Source organism: Poecilia mexicana, unplaced genomic scaffold (assembly GCF_051168715.1).
Source record: "Poecilia mexicana isolate PSO_F unplaced genomic scaffold, ASM5116871v1 scaffold_2, whole genome shotgun sequence".
Taxonomy (NCBI): Eukaryota; Metazoa; Chordata; class Actinopteri; order Cyprinodontiformes; family Poeciliidae; genus Poecilia; species Poecilia mexicana.
The window spans coordinates 51,212,429-51,235,892 of NW_028263371.1; the positions used below are offsets into that span (position 1 = coordinate 51,212,429).

The following is a 23,464-nucleotide window of genomic DNA, read 5'->3' on the forward strand; positions in this document are numbered from 1 at the left end:
AAAGCTGAGGTTTTACATGATATAATGATCTATTTTTTGCCAGGTTCTAAAAGTATTTACATCTATCCTCAAGTGTCCAATAACCATCACCATGGTAACTTGAAGTAATTGAATGCTGTGTGATTCTTCACAACTACATTTGTTTTATTTCATTGAATAACTCTAACATCAGCAATTTCTCAATTATTATTATTATAGATCAACTAAATCAACTCATTGACTGCAAGGTGCCCCAGTTTGAGGCTGGAAAACAAGACCAAACAATCAACCCTCCACCACACCTGACAATAATTACCCTTTCACATTATTGTATACATGCATCAAGTCCCAATGGAATAATAAAATATGCTACCACAGCTAAATACTGTTTCAGCCTCAGTTAAATGCACCATGTTATGTATTTAATATTGTAGAATTTATACACCTACTGATCTTCCAATAAATGTCCAGCAAAATTTTTAATGTGCAACACTGTGCAAAAGCTTTGTCTGCACTGTGAAAGATTGACTTCCCTCAGATGTTTGAAACTGAGGAGAGTTTCAAACATCTGAGTTCCTCATTGGGCATTCAAATATTGTTCCAAGATGGTAAGTTGATCTTTATATATGGGAATAAAAAAATAGTTACATCACTGGAAAAATAACTGACCTGTTCCAAAATCCTACCACTTTTTACCTTCAGTCCGATGGGAATTGTAATAATCGATTTTTCACACACAATTTATAGGATTAGATTTAACTAATTTTAGAACCTGGTCAGAAAAAAATTACAAAGGCCATGAATTGAAAGATGGATGTACTTTTTTCAAAATGACAGTTTATTTTATGCCCCGTCTTAAAGAATACACTCAAAGTGACCCATCCACACATAAATATGTCACATTAACTTTAACCAACTCTCAGAGATGAACTAATCTCCAAATCTTTGATACCTCAGATACTCCTCTGTCTTTTATTGAACTTTATACATTTTTGTTTGCAATGCCCACAACAAACACGTTTAAAGTCAGCTGCAGTCGCAACAACATCCGAGCTCGTGATAAAAATGAAAAAGTCTGATTGTAGTGTCATACTATCTGTCTTCACTTTGTAGAATGGTATGCTATGTTGTGAAATAAGCAGCTACAAAATTGTCTTTGTTGCCTTTCAAAGGCTCTGAAGCCTGGTTCTTACATTTTTACTGCCAGATATACATAAAAGATGTATCTGAAGATAAAACGCAGCCCTCGCTCACACAATCCTGTTTCTTTCATACCAAGGGGACACCAGGGGAAGAAAAGAAAGAAAGTTTTAGCTTTCATGTGACAACCCGGGGAGCTCTTGAAGCTCTTTTATCTAATGAAATGAACCAAAACAAAACCCCAACAAGAAAGTCACACCTAAAATGAAGTCATGACTGTTTCACTCAGTTCATTTGGAAAGGATCTTTTAAATATTTCCTCTCCATTATAATTAATATTGTCTACAAATGCTGATTACACAAATTGCAGCATGACAGTGACAACAACTGCATGCCTGTTCCATAATTTAATGCATGGCTCTTGCTTGATGCATTTTTTTCCCTCTTTATGTCGGATCCAGTTTGTGATTTTTCACCACTACTGGGTATTAAGATTCTCATTGTTACAATAAACAAAATTATTAAATGTTTTATTTGTGGGTAAGAGGTATGTAACTGAATAACTTTGTGTATAATGATAATAACAGACATAGAAGCTCCAGATTGTTCTGTGTGTCATTTCTTCACTGTATTTGTGCAGCATGCAAGAGGTTTCTTAATGTATGTTTATTGCTTTTACTGACTATCAACACCTCAGAGATACAGATCTTAAAGAGATGTACCATAGTTAGCTGAAGCTCAAATTTAACACAGTAATAAATGATTAAATACTCTGTATTTGAAGAGTCCAGGTTGCAGCACCATTCTGATCGGTGCCGTATTGTCTGGGTATTTATTTGTTTTCATGGGGTTTTTCCACCAAAACTGTTCCAGAGCTAAACCAGCACTGGTTCTTAACTGGTCCTATAGGCACTATAACAGGGAACTTTTGGTTTCAACAAATTTGTACAGAACCAGTTTTCTTATTTGTCCTGCTGCCTCTCCAAATACCTGTTATATTAACGCGTCTGAGTCATGTGTTAGTATGACACATGACTGAATCAGACATGACTAATTAATTTGATTTATCATCACCACAACACAAATATATTTTCTGTAGAATTGAAGAAATACTATTAGCTACTGACTTTTGTGCAGAAAGTTAACTCAGACAAACCAACAAAACTTGTGAAATTACCACTGATATATTGAATCAAATAACCACATTTCCTACCGTTAGAATATTTGCAGATCATAGTAATTTATTTTGACTTATCCCATGTTTAAATAGGTACAACAAGTCTCTCTGGTGACGATGAAATGATGCTTAGGTGGTGCAAATAGGTCCTCTAAAAGTAGGAAACTACAAAAGTCTGATGAAGGGTGAAATGACCAGCACCTTATAAATCTTCCCCTGATGGAAATACAGTTAAAAAAAACACACAAAAAAACACATGCTGGTCAAGCTGCTAAATTGTTTTCCAGAAAGAATTAGTGTTATGCAAGATCTAGTTCCGGTTTAGCTTTCAAACTGTTTTGGTGGCAAAAAAACCTTCACTTTGCGCATTTGTCTTCAAGTTCATTTGCAATGCACCAATACCAATGCTGTAAACGCATGACTACATAAAAAGTGCATGTTTCCAGGTCATAAACTGAATGAGTTGCAGTTTGTGATCTTAGAATCAATTTTTTGTTGTTTTTTTCCTGACTCAGGACATGTCAGTGGCAGTGTGCAGTTGGTAATGGCATGTCAAGACATTTTGTCAACACTCTGCTCTCTGACAGCTCCAAGGGGGGGATCTCAGAGGCGCAGGGTCTTATGAATGGCACTTCATTAGAAAACTCTTTTTGTTTGTTTGTTTTGTTTCTTCAGACTTTCCTCATTTTAAATACGGGAGTCTATGTTTTCAAAAAATAAAATCATGTAAATGGTGTAAACTGCATTTTAACCTCCACCGTGTCACCAGTCGAGCCTTTAGGATCCTGCAGTAGGTGGAGTCTTCTCCTTCTGCCTCTTTGATGTACTCTCCTGTTTGCCTGGTCCTCAGCTTCCTCCCCCTGCACTACTTTCCCTGCACTCCCTCAACCCAACCTACAATCCCACTCATGCACACTGCGGCCTCTCTTTCTCTTGAGTACCGCAAGGAGTAACCTATCAAGCCTTTGCTGAAGGATGTTATAAATGAAAATTTTTCCCAACATTCCATCCACTTTGCTAACTAGAATCAGTGATATGTGTTCCCCTTAGTTCAGTATATAATTGGTTTTGGTTTTTCTTCAGAAACGTTAGCGATTTAAGATAAACTGGGTGAAAAAAACCCTTTTGGTCTGGTTTCTGTGTGTGTGTTGTTTGTTTGCATGGTATTCTCAAGGCCCTGTCACTGTGCAATGTCAAGTGTCTTCAATGTCTACAACATATTTTTATTTTATCCTAATTTTAGTAATTTTGAACATGAAGATTAGTTAGTTTAATTTTAAATATAAATATAGCAAAGTAAAATGTTTGCAGAGGTACTCGCTAGAGCATTAACTGTCATTCCGAAGAAACAGATGTTTTTGTATTTGTCTTCTTTGTGAAATAGGGTTAGAAATTCAATCCTAACTATATCTTATCTTGTTGTTATAAAGGAACACAAATCATTGGTTCAGTTCCAAAGAGTGATAAAGGAATCTATAAATTTTGCATTTACAAGATCCTGCAACGAAGGCGTTGTAAGTTACTCTTTCTGGGCACCGCAGGTTCAAGCAGCACAGACGTTAAGGAAAACCGAAACCTGGACAACGTGTCCTGCAAAGACGGGATGGGAGTCGGTGATCAACTCCCCAATGGAAGCGGCCATGGCAGTCGAAAGCGCCCCTTAGAGGAGGGCAACAATGGCCACGCGCATTCCAAGTTCCGAGCCAAGAAGCGCAAGAAAACACCTGGACCGGTGCTGCCCAAGAATGCTCTGATGCAGCTGAATGAGATCAAACCAGGTCTCCAGTACAAACTGCTGTCTCAGACTGGGCCGGTCCATGCACCAGTGTTTGTCATGACTGTGGAGGTCAATGGGCAAATGTTTGAGGGCATGGGTCCAACCAAGAAGAAAGCTAAACTGAACGCAGCTGAGAAAGCGCTGCGTTCCTTTGTTCAGTTTCCCAATGCGTCTGAGGCTCACCTGGCCATGGGCCGTACACTGACAGTGAATACAGACTTTACATCAGATCAAGCGGACTTCCCTGACATGCTCTTCAATGGCTTTGAGACACCAGCTGCTCCTGAAGAATCCTTCTATTTAGGCTCCAACGGTACAAACTCACTAGGGGAGTATCCTTTACCCACACCACCTGGCAGCAACCTTGTCCAGGCTCCGTTGCCCTCTCCATCTGCATTCAGCTCACCCTCCACTGGCAAAAACCCGGTCATGATCCTCAATGAGCTCAGGCCAGGCCTCAAATATGACTTTGTCTCAGAGAGTGGTGAGAGTCACGCCAAGAATTTCGTGATGTCAGTAACTGTGGACTCACAGACGTTTGAAGGCTCAGGGCGCAACAAAAAGCTGGCTAAAGCCCGGGCAGCACAGGCCGCCCTCTCTGCTCTCTTCAACATGCAGCTAGACCAGACACCGTCCAGGCAACCCATACCAAGAGAGGGGTTGCAACTTCACCTTCCCCAGGTAAGACATTTTATTCATTTCAGATTTCTCTAGTGTCAAAGAAATGCAGAGAAACTAGACTGTAATTAGTTTAATCTTGCGTATTTATCAGGAATACAATCCTGATAAATCCCCTCAATAGGGGATGTTGGATTGTATTTGGTGCTTTTGGTACCACGTACACCTTTCAGGTAACAATTGAAGGGGTTCAACAAATGCTTACTCAGGTATCGTTTTGAGTTGAATTCAAATCAAAAATACTTCATTAGGTCCAAAGGGAAACTAGATAGATGTTGAGTAGAAAAATATTTTTTTCTTCAAAATCTTGAACCACCTTTTTAATATGATTGCTACGTAGTGAAGGTGATATTTCCTCTATTGTTATACATCACAAAAATGGAAACAGGTGAATATTGAAGAAAAGAAACATTTCCAGGTCTTTGCTCGTCCTTACCTCATAAAAGCATGCCTCTGTGTAGCTATAGTTGAGTCTGTTTGATTATTTCTTTTGAAATTTCTAAAACCCACATACAACCCAACATGTGATACACAACATCAGACCCATGGGTCTCATAAGAAAACAACACCCAGTGTAATTTTCTCTTTTCAATATCTCACACCAACTCTTATTGCACCTCACACACTGGTTCTATAATTTTATTCACCTCAGCCAACATTACAGCTCTCTGGGCTCCAAACCGGGGCAAAAGTGCGACTAAACGTTCACCATCTTGAACTATGATAAAGCTGAGGATATTAAATCTGTCTTGAGGTAGCTTGATGATGGAAACAGCAACGTCTAAATGTTAAAGTCACTGAGTGTTCATGTGTTCAGCCGATAGTAAGGGAACAGCTTAGTGCCGGTCTGTAGCACAAATGTGCAAAGTTATATAACAATGAAGGGTGTCAAAGACGGGCACAGCTGACATTGATATTAACAGAAATGAGTATATAAGCTTATAAGATATCATCAGTTATTTTCTGACTGCATATTGCTGTACATTTGTCTCCCTGGTGATCTTAGATGTATAGTCATGGAAAAAACTAAGTGCACCCTTAGTGCTTCCATGGTACTTAAGGGAAAATAGAGGTCAGCAGCTGCTAATCAAAATCCTTTGGTTGATTGATAGTCAGCATTGTGACCACCTTTATAATAGCAGAAGTCTTAACACAATGCCAACTTATACATTAGCAATGACCTTGGAGAAGCAATTGAAGCTGCCAATCAATCTGGTTCTGCTTGTAAGGTGTCAGAGCGACTAAAGTCCACCAATCTGCAGGGAGAACGGTTATTCACGAATGGAAAACATTTCAGAAAGCTTGTGTTTCCAGCAGTGAATGTAACTGCAAATTCACCTCAGAGCCAGACAATGCAGCTCCTCGTTAAAATGGAAAAACGTCCAAGGGCTGCATCTATTAGTCTAAATTGGAGCTGGAATGTCTGTAATTAATTATAAGTCCAGTGTAATGTATGATTGCATTACACTGGATTTATTTGCTAAGACAATTACAGGTACAAAATAAATCTGTTTGTCTTGTAAAGTGCTTTATAAATCGGCACTTTATAAATAAATTGACTAGAATTTATTTAGACTGCACAAGTATGGCTTGTCAAGAGAATTTCAGTAACAATGTCATTTAGACACACAAGACCAATGAAGAAATGTTTAAAGTAGTGATGGTAATCGATTAAAACTTTTAATTACAGGGTCTGTAATTTACTAATCGTATTTTAATCAAAAAATACAAATAGAAAAATGAGCAGCATTTTTTAACTCAAAATAGCTTTCTGCTGTTAAATTATTTGTTGAATAAGTAGACATAGCTCAACAACAGTGAGAGAAGAGGGCTTGTCGTCCATCTCTGTTGTTTGTTGATGTCACTTGTGCGTCAGATTTATGGACCTACCAGAATGGAACATAAAGGTTCCAACTAGAACATTTATGCGAGTAAGTGTTGATATTTTAAAACTTTAAAATCTATGTAATATTTTTTTTTTAATTAACACAGTAAAATTTTAAAGTGAAGCTAAAAGAAGTATATTAACACATCATACAACTGTCAGACATGTTGGTAGAGGGGTGATTATTAGGACTTTGTCATTTTTAACACTCTCTGGACTCGGCCAACTTGCAGGCATGGAGTCGACCAAGAAGTCCTCTGTATACCAAAATTATTCTAAAGTCAAAGTTGAGGCTGTTTGTTTGACAACTTCAGGTTGACCCAAACTGGATCGTCAACAGGACAGTGATCCCAAACATCACAGAATCTAGAGCTGTACATAAATGAGTCTCTGCAGACCTTCATGAACTGAAGCAGCATCGTAAAGAAGAGTGGTGACACCAACTGATAGGTACTTTTCTCGAACCTACATAAAAAGACCACAGACAACGTATATGAATTTCATAGACAAGCTTTTGCAAAAGGAAAACTCTCCATCAACAACCTCATCAGCCGTTCACAGAGAGTTCTGATCTGCTTTCACGTGAGCTCCTTCTTTTATTGTCAAAGCAGAACAGCCAAAAGGGGCAGTCAGGAAGAACAACAAAGGTCGTAAAACATTTAACCTAAACAAACCAGCCAGGTGTGATATCTGATCTACGGTCTGAGCCCAGTTCAGCTCTAGGTCAAACTAACAATAAAGATGTAGATTAACATCTTAAGTTAGGAGGTATTCTGGTTGTTAAGGTCTGAGAAACACAGAGTTAACTGTTTCACATGGAGATGAAACAGACAGTTGCGACCTCCAGGTCAGTTTATACACACATAAGGAAGAGAGAACTTTAAACTCAAAATCACAATAATACTGATTAACATTAGACTGAATATGAACTAAAGTAATAATGATAATACCAAAAAATATCTAACACCAACAAAGACTTACAGAAAGTTATTCCTACAGAAGCTCATTCTTCTTGGTGTTGAATCAGAATTTGTCCATATTTTTACCCCTGATTATGTTGATGACAAGATTTTACCATAGTAGGTTCTGACAGAGGGGAAACACACCTCAAAGGAACGTATTCTTCTGAAGCGAACATTGTACTTTGGTTTACAAAGAGCTAAAACTCCCAACTCATCCACCCTTCAAACTGCACTAATCTATAAAGCTGTCATTGAAGTCTCATTCACACAGGTTATCAGAGAGGTGAAGTTAATTGTCTTCGATGAGAGCCAGTGTGAGAAGAGAGAGAACTCAGTCAGCAAAGCTAATCAGCCTGACACATAGTCAACAGGCCTTTCTTCTCTCTTTGTTCACCCTCTCATCTTGTCCTGAAGCCCATTTCAGCCATGACACCCTCAGTAACTTCTCATATTAATTTTCTGCTGCATGATATTTAATTTCAGCTCTACTTTTCTATCTTGTATAACACTTGTGGGAGAAAATGAGGTGGCAGAATTTGGACCTTATCTTAGTTTCTTATTTGATTGTAATTAGAATTTACCATCAAAATTCTAATTACAAAATTCTTGTTGTTTGTGTCTTATTGCACAAACGACAAATAAACCGAAATTTATTTTGAGAGAAAAGAGTAAAAAGGAGGTAAAGAAAATTATATTTTTACGGCCATAAAGAGTAAAAGTCCTTGGCAATGAAAACCGAATTACTGGCTTTAAATGGGTGACTCTGAAGTAGCAGGGAAGTAATATAAGACTGATTTCTTTAATTTGTGACCAACCAGCCGTCATCTCTCCTTTTGGTTGTCGTCATTTTCCATCACATTAGCAGTGGTTAAAGACCCAGCACGAGGAGCGGGCCGTCCAAAAGTTAAAGATGTGTGAAGTTCATTTTAGGTTTCCTCAAACGTTCAGCTGGAGATTAAAGCTCTGGCAAGCAGGCGAGCACTTTGCTCTCAACTGAGGCCCACGTTTGCCTGTTTGTTTGTTTGTTTTCTTTGCTCTGATTCGCTGTCAGAAGGGAGATGCTAAACTAAAACTGTCATTCCAAACTCCAACAGCGCTGCTTAAAAGATTGTTATGTTTACCTCAGAGGGGGCAGCCCAGTTTCACTTGTTGCTGTTTTAACGCTTTGACTCGTTTGATGCCGGATGCGAGCGTAGTGACAGGTAGATAGCGCTCCAGCGGCGGATAGCATCAGACATGCTCTATAAGCTGACATATCTGAGGCGAGGGTTTTGTGTTTGTGCGGTTATGTGCATGTCCTCCCGCACGCTTGTCTGTGTCTGCAGGTTCTGGCTGACGCCGTCTCTCGCCTGGTGGTGGATAAGTTCAGTGAGCTGACAGACAACTTCACCTCCCCTCATGCACGAAGAAAAGTCCTGGCAGGAGTCGTCATGACAACAGGTAATATAGGAGGAGGAGACCCGGTGATGCCTTCCATGCTTACAAAAAAAAGGCTTTGGTCATTTAAAAGTATTATTTGGAAGGATAATTAAAACAAAGAGATAAGTGCTTTGGTTGTTAATTGGGTCATGAACAATAGGATCTAAAGATGCAACTTCTCAATATTCTGTTTGGCAGTTTTAACAGACATCGTTCTGTCTCATATAACTACATACCTCTAGATTTATCTAGACATCTGATCATAACCCAATTCCCTGCAGGAATCACTAGTAGTAAACCAGGGCTGCTGCTAGAGCTGGTCTTCAACCAGTTCTTTGAAAAAAAGTCACATTTTATTGTTCTACCTTTGTATTCTAAATACCATCGGCAGAAACAAAAGACAATTTTATCTCTTCTTTTCTGAAAACAGACATCCTATTATTTCCAGTTTATCTCGTAACCATCCTGTTTGGGATTTGTGAGGTGTGAGGATACATCCAGCTGATCTGAAAAGATGACAGGTTTAAAGTCTTTGAGTAAAAAAAATCATATTCTTAGATTTTACAAGAAAATGTCACAAATTTTGCTGTAAAGAATTTGTAACCTTGCTAATTAGTTCACATTATGGCTCCCATGCCCATTTCATTTAATTAATGCTACCTATCATCAAACAGGCAACTACAACTATGCTGCTGAATAGCACAGTTTCATTGACTCATAATTTCAAATATATTGATATGTATTGGTTCTCCAATGACCCAAACAGTTGAAAAAATAATATTTGTAAAGAGCAGAAGGAACAATTCTCTAACAGTTTTCTAGAACATCAAATACTGGGAATGTCTGAAGTATTTGTGCCTCTTTTGCTCCCGTTGAGTGTGGTGTGTAGAGTGGAGTTCACAGTGTCCTGCTGTGTCATTACCAGGTACTTTACTTTTCTGTGAAGTAAAAATCTTGTTTTAAAAACTGGAACTTTTTATGGCTTACCTGACGACCAGTGACTGACATGTGCCTATTCTAAAGTGTATTGGTGCTGGCAAAGCATCTGCCCTTCAGGAGACAGAAGTGTGTGTGTATGTGTGTGTGTTTCTGAATGTGCAGCTGAAGGTAACTGGAACGAAGCTGACTCCAAACTGCTCGGATTCTCCATTATTGGAGAATCCTAGCATTTAAGTGGCCTGCCTCTCCTTCACAGCAGTCTGCCTTTTCTTAGTTAAGGACCAGCATTTTTAGTGTGCGGACACATGTGATTCACCTGGGTGTGTCTGTGTTATTGCCCCCCTGCATCCCAACAGGAACTGATGTGAAGGAAGCACAGGTCATCTGTGTCTCCACGGGAACCAAGTGCATCAACGGTGAGTACATGAGTGACCGCGGCCTGGCACTAAACGACTGCCATGCAGAGATAATCGCCCGACGCTCGCTCATCAGGTACCTCTACACCCAGCTGGAGTTCTACCTCAGGTTAGTGGACAAACACATCCTTCGTTCCGTCTCGTAAGGTGCAGCTGTACATTTCTACAAATGTTCTATATTCTGATTGCATTTTTATGGCTTAAATATAATGTGACGAGCATTCGTTTTTTGTTTTTTTGGTGTTGGTTTGTGATTGTAGCAACATAAAAGAGGACCATCACAAGTCCATGTTTGTGCCATGTGACAAAGGAGGCTACAGGTTACAGGACAACGTTCAGTTTCACCTCTACATCAGCACCTCGCCCTGCGGAGACGCCAGGATTTTCTCTCCGCACGAAGCCGGAGTGGAAGGTGCGAAACCAGACGGCTCTATCGCCATATCTCGTCCTCGGCTCTCAGGACACGTTTTTAATTTCTTCCCGTCTTTACTCAGAATTCAGCTCCAGCCGCTGATTGATTTTATTTAATTAATCGTAGAGTTATGCTTTGCTTTATTTGAATGTTAGTCCAGTGTCCAAAATATGCTTCACAGACGCATTTAAACAAGGCGCTGGTAATTAGAGCGTTTAGTCATTCTCTGTCGTCCTCCATCAGTCTTTCTCCTACCCAGCCCAACCACTCTGTCTGTCTGATTAACCTCCCTCGTACTCTTGTCAGGCCGCTTTCCATTGCACATGGCAGGCTGAATAGAAAACAGCCACATTCAATTAGTCAGTGAATAGATGGGCGCCTGCTGGTGGAACATCAGAAAACTTTGACAACATAATGTGCGCGACATTTTTTGCTTTCTTCTTTTGGAGACACTGGCTTTGTCAGTAAACACGCCAATTTACTAGTGTGAGGGATTTTTTTTGTAAAATGCTGCTCAAAATGCAACACAATTCCAATGATGTCCAAATAATTACACCGCTGGCAGTAAGGTTGTAGGCTAATTGGGCTATGTTAAACTGAAAAATGATAAATACATCTCCTAAGTGTTCAGTCTGTCAGCAGTAAACATGCTAAATATGTTCCCCTTGTATAGAAGCTAAGGATGCAGGTACAGAAACCTCTACAAATGTTTCCAAGTTACTGTTTCAGCACATAATTAGAAAATCAAGATTAAGAAAAAAATGCAGATGTTATTTTTTTTTCTTTAAATACATTATCATGTTTCTGTGTGCGACAGAATGCAGGTTAGCATTGTCTTGCAAAAAGAAACAAGGCTTTCTGCGTTAAATAAAATCAAATATACATCCAGGTACTGATGCAAAAAAATGCAAGAACCAAGTAAGAAATATAAACTGAATGGTAAAATCATGAAAACGTTTGTGTTCACTACATAGAGGACTGGATTGTAGACGGGGCAGCAGCTTGCTGCTCGATGCTCGTCATTCTATCTGAATGCTGTGATACTTACAAAACATGCAAATATATGTTTTGTAAAACTATGAAAGTTAAATTTGATGATTTTATATTATTTTGTTGTTTTCACGTAACCATAGGCATCGGTGTAATGGTGTATTAATTAAAAACAAAATAGGAAGAGTAAATTTCTGCCAAAACAACTTAATCTCAGAAACTTTCTAGAAAAAACAAAAACAATTTTGAGTTCAGAAAATTGAATGTTTTTTCTAGAAAATTTCTGCGATTGATCTCAAAATTGCAGTTTTATTTTTTCTAGCAGATTTTTGACTTTGCAAACTCAGAAATTTTCTTGTTTTTTTTTTTCCTAAAATTTTTTTTCTTCATAAATTTACACATGAATGGCCCTGATGTGCCGTTTGCATTGCATACATACTGCATGTATATTTTCTGAATATTACCCATTAAACGCTATTTAATATCTAACACTAAATCATGTAACACTCCATCCATTGTTTATATTGTAGCTCTCACTTTTTATGCCCCTTAGCATAAGCAGGGGCGGAGCTAGAGGGGGGACCCTGGACTCCCTGATGATTGACCTGTAACGGCACAGATTCATTCCTGCCCAGTAGTTGGTGCTTGGTTTATAATATCATATATAATATGTAATATTATTTAATCAGTTCTGTTTCTGTCTGAGATTTTTTTTATTTTTATTTTTTTTATTTTTTATTTCTGCCTTATGTGTGATCATGTTCTTGCTCAGATCAGGGAGACCGGCACCCGAACCGCAAAGCAAGAGGCCAGCTCAGGACCAAAATAGAGTCAGGGGAGGGCACCATTCCTGTACGGTCCAGTAACACCATCCAGACCTGGGACGGCGTGCTTCAAGGAGAGAGGTTGCTCACCATGTCCTGCAGTGACAAGATCGCAAGGTAATTTGGTTCAAATACAGTACAAAATACATTAGTTTACAGTGTTAAACAGGTTGAATTCTCTCTGTTTCTGCAGCATGGTTAGCAGTCATGTTACTGCATTACATTAGAATGAGCAAGACTAACTCCACCTTTTGTTGCCACTGTAGTTTGACGGTAGATAAATTGTTTACAGACTGTTGCAGTTTCCAGCTTTTGCCATTAGATGTTACCAAATATTGCATGATGAATTTCCACTTAAAGTCTTGTTTTTGAAAATATCCAAAAAGCTCCAAGAAGTTACATTTTTGACAGCAGCATCATTAAAAACATTTGTTTACTAATTTATTTGCATTCAAATGTGTGCAACATCATATTTTTTAATTAGATAAACCCAAAAACCTCATGCCTGATTTCCTTTCAGCCACATTCCTCTGGACCCTCATGTTTTATTTGCTGCCAGTATAATTTTCTGCAAAGTGATATATCCCCTCTCTGTCGATGCACTTTATCATTTCAAGTCCATGTTTTTTTTTTTTCTTTTCTGAGTGTCAGGGGGAGCTTGGTGAATTGATGAATCCTTTGTCCCTGGAAGAATTTTTTTCTTGGCTGATCATAGCGTCTTTAGTCTCTGTCCATGTTCAAGGCAACACTTTGATGAATGGTGAAACTTCTCCATGACTGATCATGAGAATGCTCCACCTCCTCTCGCCTGGATAAAGCTCTGCCTGAGCGCACAGTAACTGAATGCTGATTGTGTAATTCATGTGGGATGCAGCATAAATACCATTTACAGCTTAGTGTTTCAGGACTGGTACGAATTGTTTTTGATATTTTCTGTGTTTCTGTGCAATTTAAAGAAAACCAAAATCAAAAAATCAAAAATAGCCATTGATTGATTTCAGTGTTAACTGATTAATTAAATATTTGATTGTCATAAATAATCTGTCTGCCTTCAAAGTTCATCTGGATCAGCCAAAAAATAATAATTATATAGAACTGAGAATTCATTGTCAAACCCAAGAACAGCAGATATAACATGTAAAAGGTAAATATCCAGACTATTTTGAGTCTTAGCAACTATTAGACAACATAAGTTTCCTGCTTATGATTCTGCTTTCTAATCATTCAATAGTTTCTGGGAACTTTGCAAACCTTTTTTATTTTTTACTTGAGCAACTTGAAAGAAGTGCAGTTTGTTATGGTCTATTAAGTAGCGTTCTGTTCTGAAGTGAATAGCTGCTGGAAATAGTTGCTGTAAAACAAAATTATGGTGAGTTTGAGTAGAAAAGAGGTGTTAATATTTCCCAATGAAGAGTTTGGCAGTGCTTCTCTACACTCCAAAGTTTAGGCTACAATTGATTTTTTTTATTTACAATTATTGTACATATGCTTAAATTGTTGACATAAAATCTGAATTTTCAAGTGTCATTTTCAATCTCTCTCAATATCAGAAACACGGCGCTTCCTGCATTAAAATGAATTCTTAAAAAGATTTTACTTACTGAATCTCTGTGTTCTGATTTATGTTTTTTTATTACGTGTTTAAAACTGGACCAGTTTCTCTTCCTTGCTTTTTCTCAGTTTTTTTTTTTTGTTTTTTTTCTGTGTGTGTTTAGTCTCCCTGCGTGGAGCCATAAAGCGTTATATTCTGCAGGAAAAAAACACAAAGCAGAAATACAGTGAGGTTTGACAGGAACAAAATTGAATGCCTCTGAAAACATAACTCCAATGAGCGTGCTTGCCTGTTTCTGCTTCTTTTTGTTCGCCGTGTGTCCTTCAGAAGGTATTCAGGTGCATTTGTGTCGCCGGGTTGTTGCGATAAAACAATGTGTGTGTATGGCTGAGAATAATATGAAGCTGTTTGACTGTGCTGAATTTGTGTTTTACTGCCTGCAGCTATAAAAGCCTGAGATTTCATTTCTCCTTCCCTCCAGTTTTACACTCACCTCCTCAGACACATTTGCACCAAGAATATTGTGTTGTGGAACAATAGAGCCTTTTGTGCAGCGTCGCATCCGCTGCATGTTTTATGCTGCCAATGTTCCTTACTTGAAATTGAACACAGATGTTACAGGTCAAATTAGTTATTCTTGGTACATAATTCTATAACTAGAGATGTTCCCATGTTATTAGTTACACTTATTCAATTGCTTGTTTACACTAATAGGGAATCAGTCGATCACAAAGCGACATGTAAATGCTTTTTAGCGTTCTAAGTAACAAGATGAAGATAATTAGCTTAGGAAACATTAAAAAGGGAAACATAAAAGTCTGATTTCAAACTTGAACTCTAATGTTAAATCTCCATTTTTTTAAATTACTGACTTATAACCCAGAGTAGCTCAAACAGCTTTACGGCTTCTTATTCGCAAGAAATGATTGTTCAAACTATTACAAGAGTGATATAATATGTCATTAAATAAATACATTTTAATGACATTTTATGAACAACTGCCAAGCTTTGGAAAGATTTGTTTAAGGTAAATCTTGAAATGTTGAGATTCTAAATCTGTGTGAATTATTTATTTTATTCCAGGTGTATCCATCTTTATAATTACATACTTTATTCAACCTAGTAGGTAACTCAATTTTAATTCACTTCAGTTTATTTAGAAGCAACAATTCATATCAGATATAATCTCGAGGCATTTTACAAAAAAAAAACAAAGAGTCCTTTCAGTTCAGTCACAAATACATTTCAATTTATTCTAAACAATGAACCAGGTCCACATCACTCGGCTTCTTGAATATACCCTTTAAAAACAAATTGCTGTGTGGTTTCTGTGTTTCAGATTCTGTCTTGTATGTTTTTCCCTCTCCAGGTGGAATGTGGTGGGCATCCAGGGCTCTTTAATGAGCTACTTCACCGAGCCCATCTACTTCTCCAGCATCATCCTCGGCAGCCTTTACCACGCCGACCATCTCTCCAGGGCCATGTACCAGCGCATTGCAGATATCGAGGACCTGCCCCAGCAGTTCACCCTCAACAGGCCTCTGCTCAGCGGTAAGAGCCCTCACTGAAGTGAACCAAATGATAAAATAAGGAAAGACCCACTGGTAAAAGGAGATTTTATTTTTTTTCTCCCTTAAATTCCCAGCCGTATTGCGTGGTCACGTTCACAATTTCAAAAGATAAAAACCCAGCCGTGTGAGGTCACCTTCTTAAACTTTGATAATCCAACCCCAGCTCTCCAAATATCAAGCAGAAAGATTTTAATTCTGGGTAGTAAACACATTTCTTGACCTCACAGGTCAGTCATAGAGGAAAGGAGGACAGGAGGAGCTTTCCTGCTTTGTTTGATCTGAGCTGACATTTACCTTTCTGCTGTGGAATTTGAATAGCTTTAACATGTTGTATACATTTTCAGCAGTGGCTTGACCTTTTCAAAAGTCTTTTGTTTTTCTTTTACTTTCCTTTTTTTAATTTAGTACTCTGTTTTTGTTCTTCTGCCTGTCATTGTTTCTTTGTAAAACAGCTAAAATGTATCATTAGAATATCAAAGAAGTCATTCTGATTACGTCAGGCAGGATGATCTCGCTAAGATTATTTGGCATTTATTTTGTTTAATCTAAGTACAGCTGACTAAAACATAAACTCTGATTATATGGAGCATTATTGTAACATGATACTTCAAAAATTGTCACAACCTCTGTATAACAAAATCTGTCCCACAAAATCATGTTGGCTATAAATTCATAAAGTAAATCTGTTCCTTCCTTTTCGTTGACTGCAGCTTTATTTTGATAAATGGTATTCATCAAATATTTAACCCACCTCTCTCTTTCCTTTGACTGGTTGGCTGGCTGGCTATATGAATGGTTAGTTGGGTGGAAAACCTTGTTGGTTGGTTGGTTGGTTGGTTGGTTGGTTGGTTGGTTGGTTGGTTGGTTGGTTGGTTGGTTGGTTGGTTGGTTGGTTGGTTGGATGGATGGATGGATGGATGGATGGATGGATGGATGGATGGATGGATGGATGGATGGATGGATGGATGGATGGATGGATGGATGGATGGATGGATGGATGGATGGATGGCAGACCAATCAGCTGGCTGATTGGTCAGATGTTATATATGTTTTGGGTGGTTGGCTAACTGGCTGTTGTAACCAGTTGAACCTTTTTTTAAACGATATGCCTGTTTGTAGTAGATCTATATAAAACTCCAGTTATGTCAGAATAAACTCATGGCGAATGGCTCCTTTCTGTACCCACTAGGGACTGAGTGACTTCAATTTCACAAAGTGTTTAAACAACATACCAACCCTTCGGTCCAAACTACTCTGCACCAGTGCTTTGTTTTGTGCGGCTTCTTATGAATGGAACTGCTGCCTATTTATGTTTCCATTCATACAAATCCCAAAGAACAATTTTCAGTTCAAACTTCACTTCCTGAATAGCCATTGTGTTTTCTTAAAAACAGTCAGATTTAGCGTTAGACGTTGTGGTCGGGGGCGTCTCTTTGCTTCCTGGATTTTACTCGCCGTTCCCCGTGATCCTCTGCTCCTCCACTGTGGTTCCTCTCTAGAGGAGATAATAGTCCGGGGTTATTAACCTTTTCCGCTTTAGAGACTTTTTAGCGGTGAAGGGCTGCGGCCTTAGAGCAGTGAGGATTTCATCCGCTGTAAATCATTTTCTGCCACAAGTGCTGCCAAATGGAACCAAGGAGCTTAATGCACTTTCACACATACACGCACACACAGAAGCGAGCAGGACACAGGGATTTATGGCATCCATATATCTCCCATTTATGTTTGAGACACAGTGGAGGCCAAAGCCCTGTCATGTTTTGGAAGAGTTCAGGCCTCGTCCTCAGAGTCCCCCTCCGAGGTAGATGGCATCATTTCTCTCCACCATGTTAGATAGCATCACATAAAAAAAAGTTAGAAAAATTATGCTAAAAGACATCTGGGCTGTTTGATAAGCTGCCTCTGCATCAGGATGCCTTTTCGATTAAACATAGTAGGAGGTGATAGTATTGAACAGTTCAGGTAAGCATACCAACTCTTTGTTTGGGATTCCCAGGTATAAGCAACGCTGAGGCCCGACAGCCGGGCAAGGCGCCGAACTTCAGCGTGAACTGGACGGTCGGCGATCAGGCACTGGAGGTGATCAACGCCACCACGGGGAAGGACGATATGGGCCGGCCCTCCAGACTCTGCAAACACGCCCTCTACAGCCGCTGGGTGCGCCTGCACTTGAAGGTACAGAGAGCCGGAAACACAACTTATCTTACAGTTCTTTGCAAAATAATGTGCGTTTACATTTTTCTCTCTTTTTTGCTCTGATGCCCTTAATTTTGTCTCAGTATAAGTATGTCTGTTCTGCAGAGGGTTCAAAGTTTGTTAGAGAACATTAGCAAACAAACAGCATCATGAAGACCAAGCAACACAGGTGGCAAAGTTTAAAGTTTGTTTCTAAAAAAATCAATGTCACAGATAACTATTTTAAGTATTTGTTCAATCTATTATGACTCAGGAACTCAAGCTGAGCTTTAGGACATCTAGTCAGCTGGTTGTATGCGCTGTACAATGGCTACTGGAAAAGACAAGTGTTTAGTTGTTGGCTTACCATTTAGAAACCACTTGCTGCATTCTTGTTGGTTGTGCAGGAGGCTCTACTTCTGCTTTTCAAAGATGTACAGTTGTATAACGTTTGTAGCCATTTTCACATGCGATTGTAAACATTGAGTTGGGGGCGTGGCTAATCCTGAAAGGAGCTCAGAATAGGCAGGACGGAACAGACTAAAATCTCATTATATAAGAATGATTCTGTGCAAAAAATGTAATAAACATGTTTTGTAAAGCACAGAGAGCTATCCTAACCTGTTCAGCTTCATCCTAAATTCTACTTTCTGTTTCCATTTCTTCTTGCTCCCCAGCTGTCATCCATCCTGCGGATCAAAGTGCCCAAGCCCAGCTCATACCATGAGGCCAAGCAGGCGGCCATGGAGTACCACTCTGCTAAAAAGGCCCTCATCAAGGCCTTCCACAAGGCCGGCCTGGGGGCATGGGTCAAAAAGCCCATCGAGCAAGACCAGTTCACCCTCAGCTCCTGATTGAGTCCGGGGACCAAACGGAGAGGGGGGGTTTCCCAATGCACCAGCTCCTCCTGCCCTCCCTCCCTGACCCAGGCCGGAAAACTTATCGAGCCCCTCAGTGACATTTTATTTCCGTCCCCACGTGTCAGCTACACATGTGCACTTGTCATCTGCGTGGCTCCACGAACTCTCCATAGCTCATCATTCCTCAGAGGACATCCGCCTCATCTTGTTTCTCATCTTTGATTTTTAAGCCTATAATTTTGGTTTTACTTGTTTTCTGTTTTAAACTGGAACCATTGCTCTTTTTTTTCAGTCACTTTGTTTTCAGGACAGAAATGTTCCTCATGCTGTAGGTGTGGAAAAGTGGCAATAAAATAATTTTTGTCTCTTTTCGCAAAATGAGTGTAGCCTTCATAGGGTGAAATGTAGCATAGAAGAAAGATATTTTTGTTGTTGTTGTTACTAATACCAATGTGTATGGACCTAAAGATAATTGCTAAAATTAAAAACAGTGATCTTTAATTTAATGATTCATAAATCCTCAAGATGTAAATCTAGTTCAGAAAAGTGAAAATATTGTAGGAATAACATATATAACATATAATGTGTGTTTCTCTGATGCGTTCTTAGCCCCTTTTATTAAAGGTGAAAATGTTCTAAAACAACGTCGCCCTGTTTGATTGACTCACAATAAAACAGATTCAGGACAGGTGTGACTGCAGCTTAGCACACTCAAGTTCATTTTTTATGATTTTTCTTTTTCATTCATTTATTCATTCATTTGTCCTCAAAGGTATTCCCCATCGCTGTCACTTCATACTTGAATATCCGGGTGGGTCATGTTGGAGTTTTCCCCCTCACCTGGGTCCCGGGACGAAGCTTTAGGAGGCGCTGCACGTTCTATTTCTTTTCCTTGATTTATTTGGTTTCCTTTTTGAATCCATGGCTTTGCATGGAAACTGAACTGAGAGGCTTGCCGAGCAGAAAACAAGCGACGGGGAACTCTATGCGTCAATGATTTTTGAATGAATGCCAGCAACTTTCTCCACAGGCAGCTTTGAATCTTTGTCTCTATTTTCTAAATTTCTTGTGATTGATTAAATTAGTTTTTTTGGGGGGGCTTCAAAAGAAGAGGGTTTTTTTTTGTTTGTTTACTTTCTGTGTTCCCGTATCAAAAAAAAAAAAAAAAAAAAAAAAAAAGGATTATTGGGGATGAAACTACTGAGAGAACAGTGACAGTACAACAAACTTCTCAGACCTTGTATTTACACCACAGAGACCCCTGACAGCTGTCAGATCAGATAATAGTAGATGTCCTGTAGCACACATATGGTACAGTATATGAAGCTAGATTCAAGATATGCCACATTAAGCCCATCTGTGGTGGCTGTGATGCAAACATGCAATCTCCACAACGTTGTCCTTGGAAGCACCTTCACAGACCGTGCATGAACAGACTCAGAAGCTGTATGCTGAAACCTGATGCCAGTAGTGTCCAACCAAATGTACAGTTTTCCAGTTTGATGTTCAGCCTCCCGTATTAACGCCTCTGTGTGTATTAACTCCTGTTCACCATGAGTCAATACTCTCCCATGTTTTAAACTGGTCAATGAAGATGCATTTCTAACAAACTTCAGTCAATTCCTGTTTCCAGCTGTAGGATAAAAAAACACAGTTTGAGTGTGAAATTTGTGTGTGCTCAGGTGTCTTTCAGCATACTCAGTTAAATTTTCACCAAAGATGTAGATTTTCACGTGTTTCCCCCCCCCCAGTGTTAATAACACCTGTTTTTTAATGGCTTGCCATTATTCCACCAATCATCCCTTTACTGGCAGGTTTTTTTTTTTTTTGTACTTGTGTTTTCTGCAACAAAAAAAAAAGTATATTCCACATTGGGCAGAAAAGCCAGGCTTCTTTAGTGCAAATGTAGCTGTCGGCGCCCACCGTGCATTTTGTGACCTGCAATCATAACTGTTGCAATATACTTGTTCTGTGCATATAAGGAACAACAAATGTGGCAAATTCTCCCTCTGTGGAAACCTTTTGGCTCTCTCCTTTGTCAGTAGGAATGTGAAGATCTTATTGTTCCTATATATAAGTTTGTGAATCACTGACTACAGCCAATGTACAGCATGGCACCAACACTTCCAGAGTCGACACGATTCATTCCCATTGTAGCAAGACAGATACAGCAGGAAGAAAAAAACAAAAAAAGCAGCACTGTTACATTTCTCCTCCACCAGCTGCCACTCGTGATGTCATCAAAGGTTGTCCAATCCTCCTTGTTTTGATTTTTATTTTCTAAGCCATCATTAGAAAATCAAAGCTGTGTTCAAAATGTTCACTCACTCAGATTGTATGTGTACAAAAAAAATCTGAATGGTGCAGGTGTAGCCAGCTTTTTTGTGTTGCAACTCTTAATTCTGCTTTAATATGTTTATTTGCAGGTATTGCATAAACAAGCACCAGCAGCATACATCACATTATAAATAAATGGTTTTGGTTTTGGTTGAAAACCTTATAATAACATAATTCATCATCATAAAAGTTGCACTAAGTCTTATGTTACCAGTTTTACTTTCCGTGAAGTCAGGAAAGTCACAAAAATCAACTGCGGACAATAAGTGTCAGTATGCAAACATCAGCATTAGCGTGCTTACTTTATTATCATTCTTGGTCAGTCAAGGCACTACATTTTGTTTCATGTACACTATTTCTACTGTCCGGTAACTTTTTATATGTTGCTTTATTTATAAAAGAAAAAAAGAAAATAACTGGTGGATGTTAGCTGCCCTTCATGTTAATGATAGGATGCAAACATTAGTGTTACCATGCTGAATTGACTAAAGCTGAAATACAGTAGAGTTGATGTAGACCCACTACACTGTATGACATAGAATTGAATGTCTAGTTGACCATAGTTGATGCTGTGTTAGTGTGCGTGAAATATTAGAAAGTCTTGAAAATTTGAAGATGCTTTTGTTACTAAACTCTTCATATTGGCAGTGGTTAAAAACTGGAAACACTGAGCTCAACGTGAACTTTTTAACAAAGCAGAGAAAAACATTTGCTAATGCATCTTTTGCTATTTTTTTTTGTTATTCTTAACTGTGTATGTTAAGCATACCAAGGTTAGCATCAGCAATATGTTATTCTACAACAGTGTTTCTTGGTTGGCTTAGACACAGTAAACGGTCACTAATATAATGTACATCACCGCTAATACTAACATGCTAAAGACTGTGGATTGGTGGCTTTAGATGCACATCAAAAAATGCCTCCACCCATTTCTATGAAACAACCTAACGCAGCATCTGAATACAACAGAAATGCAAATGCCAATATGTTATGGCATTTTGTTCATGATATGTCCAATATTGACACGTCTGCAAGAATAAATGGTCTGGGTGGTTGGGTATTAGTGTGTTAACATGTTAATGTCAGCAGCAGTATGTTGATATTCACAGCTACTCAACGGTCATATAGGCTACAGTCTACAGTATTGTAAAGAGTGTACTTGCTAAATTAGCAAATTAGCTTGCTAAATTTAGCATTAGCATTCTTTGTCCATTTAGGTTATTAGTTTTTTTTTAAAAGGAAGTGTACCACCTCAACACCACTTTTTTGTACCATCTGAGGACTTCTGAGTGCACAATTAATGGTACATTTAGAGTCACTGTTATCTGTTTTCAAAGGCACTACAATCCTAATGTTAGCATTATCTCGCTCTGTTAGCTCAGGCTTAATTTAATCATGGTCAAATTTGATGATTCCATGTAGCACTTCTATAGACTATCTTTACTCTACCAGGCAGCAGCTTTTTAGTACACTACCTACACAGTGGCTAGAAAACTAATAATTAGCGGAGGATGTTAGAATGCTAACGTTAGCCTTAATGGACTTGGTCAGCTCAGGTTGTAGGGCATAGTGGTCTGTCTTCAACAATGTACAGTACATTCAAGTAAGCAGTAGAAATTGTGCACAGGAGATGAAAACGACTACAGTGTACTAATGAAGAATAAGTGAACAATTTGAACACAGCTTTGAAGTTAGCGTTATAGTAAAAATGAAGAACAGTCTGATTGAGTGATCCCCTACAATTTAACCCTACAATCCTAGCCAGTAGGCCAACTTCATATGCAAGTGTGACAGATGTTTCTCTTCCTCTCTGTTTCTCCCAGCCCATTCTGTTAATGTTTTTGATTTTTACAAAGCTGTCTGAGGGTTTTTCTTTTTCGTATATGCCCCGTCAAGATTGCCTGCTTCTAGAGTTTAGTTTTTTTTTGACTGCACTAAAGATGTCAACTGATGATGTCATGATTTAAAAAGAAAAATGACAAAAAAAAAAAGGAAAAAGTCTCCATTTATGGTTCGGATGGATTCAACTACTGGAGCAAGAACTGAACTGCTTCTGCTTAACCCCCTCGTGAATCCCTGAAGACGGTCAGTGCAACCCTTCCCCCTTCTTGGTGGGGTTATGTTCTTTTGGTTCTGTTCAGTGAGCCCACATTTGGAGGCTTTTGCTCTTTCTGGGTCCAGTTGTCCAATGTGTGAAATCCTCCACCAACTCAAACCACGACCTTGCATGTTCTACCAACACTGAAGCTGCACCTAGCATGATGACAAACTTTTAAGGACAATGTAGAAAAAAACAGATATAGATAGTTATATGAAATCAAGAAGAAAAAAGAATAAAGAAGTTCTTAGTTTACTTTTGATCTTTGGGTCA

General features: G+C 38.8%; 1 protein-coding gene across 3 annotated transcripts in view; it reads left to right on the plus strand.

The window, feature by feature from the left end:
• The window catches only part of adarb1b (adenosine deaminase RNA specific B1b), a 129,155-nt gene extending 109,755 nt beyond the window's left edge, over nt 1–19,400 (plus strand). For all 3 annotated transcript variants that reach the window (XM_088002352.1, XM_088002357.1, XM_088002354.1), the window contains 8 exons: nt 3,838–4,754; nt 8,924–9,038; nt 10,313–10,481; nt 10,633–10,784; nt 12,547–12,715; nt 15,520–15,701; nt 17,718–17,896; nt 18,574–19,400. In XM_088002352.1, the coding sequence (XP_087858478.1) occupies nt 3,838–4,754; nt 8,924–9,038; nt 10,313–10,481; nt 10,633–10,784; nt 12,547–12,715; nt 15,520–15,701; nt 17,718–17,896; nt 18,574–18,750 (2,060 nt within the window). In that variant the 3' untranslated portion in view covers nt 18,751–19,400. The remainder of the gene's footprint in view (nt 1–3,837; nt 4,755–8,923; nt 9,039–10,312; nt 10,482–10,632; nt 10,785–12,546; nt 12,716–15,519; nt 15,702–17,717; nt 17,897–18,573) is intronic.
• The last annotated feature ends 4,064 nt before the right edge of the window (nt 19,401–23,464 follow it).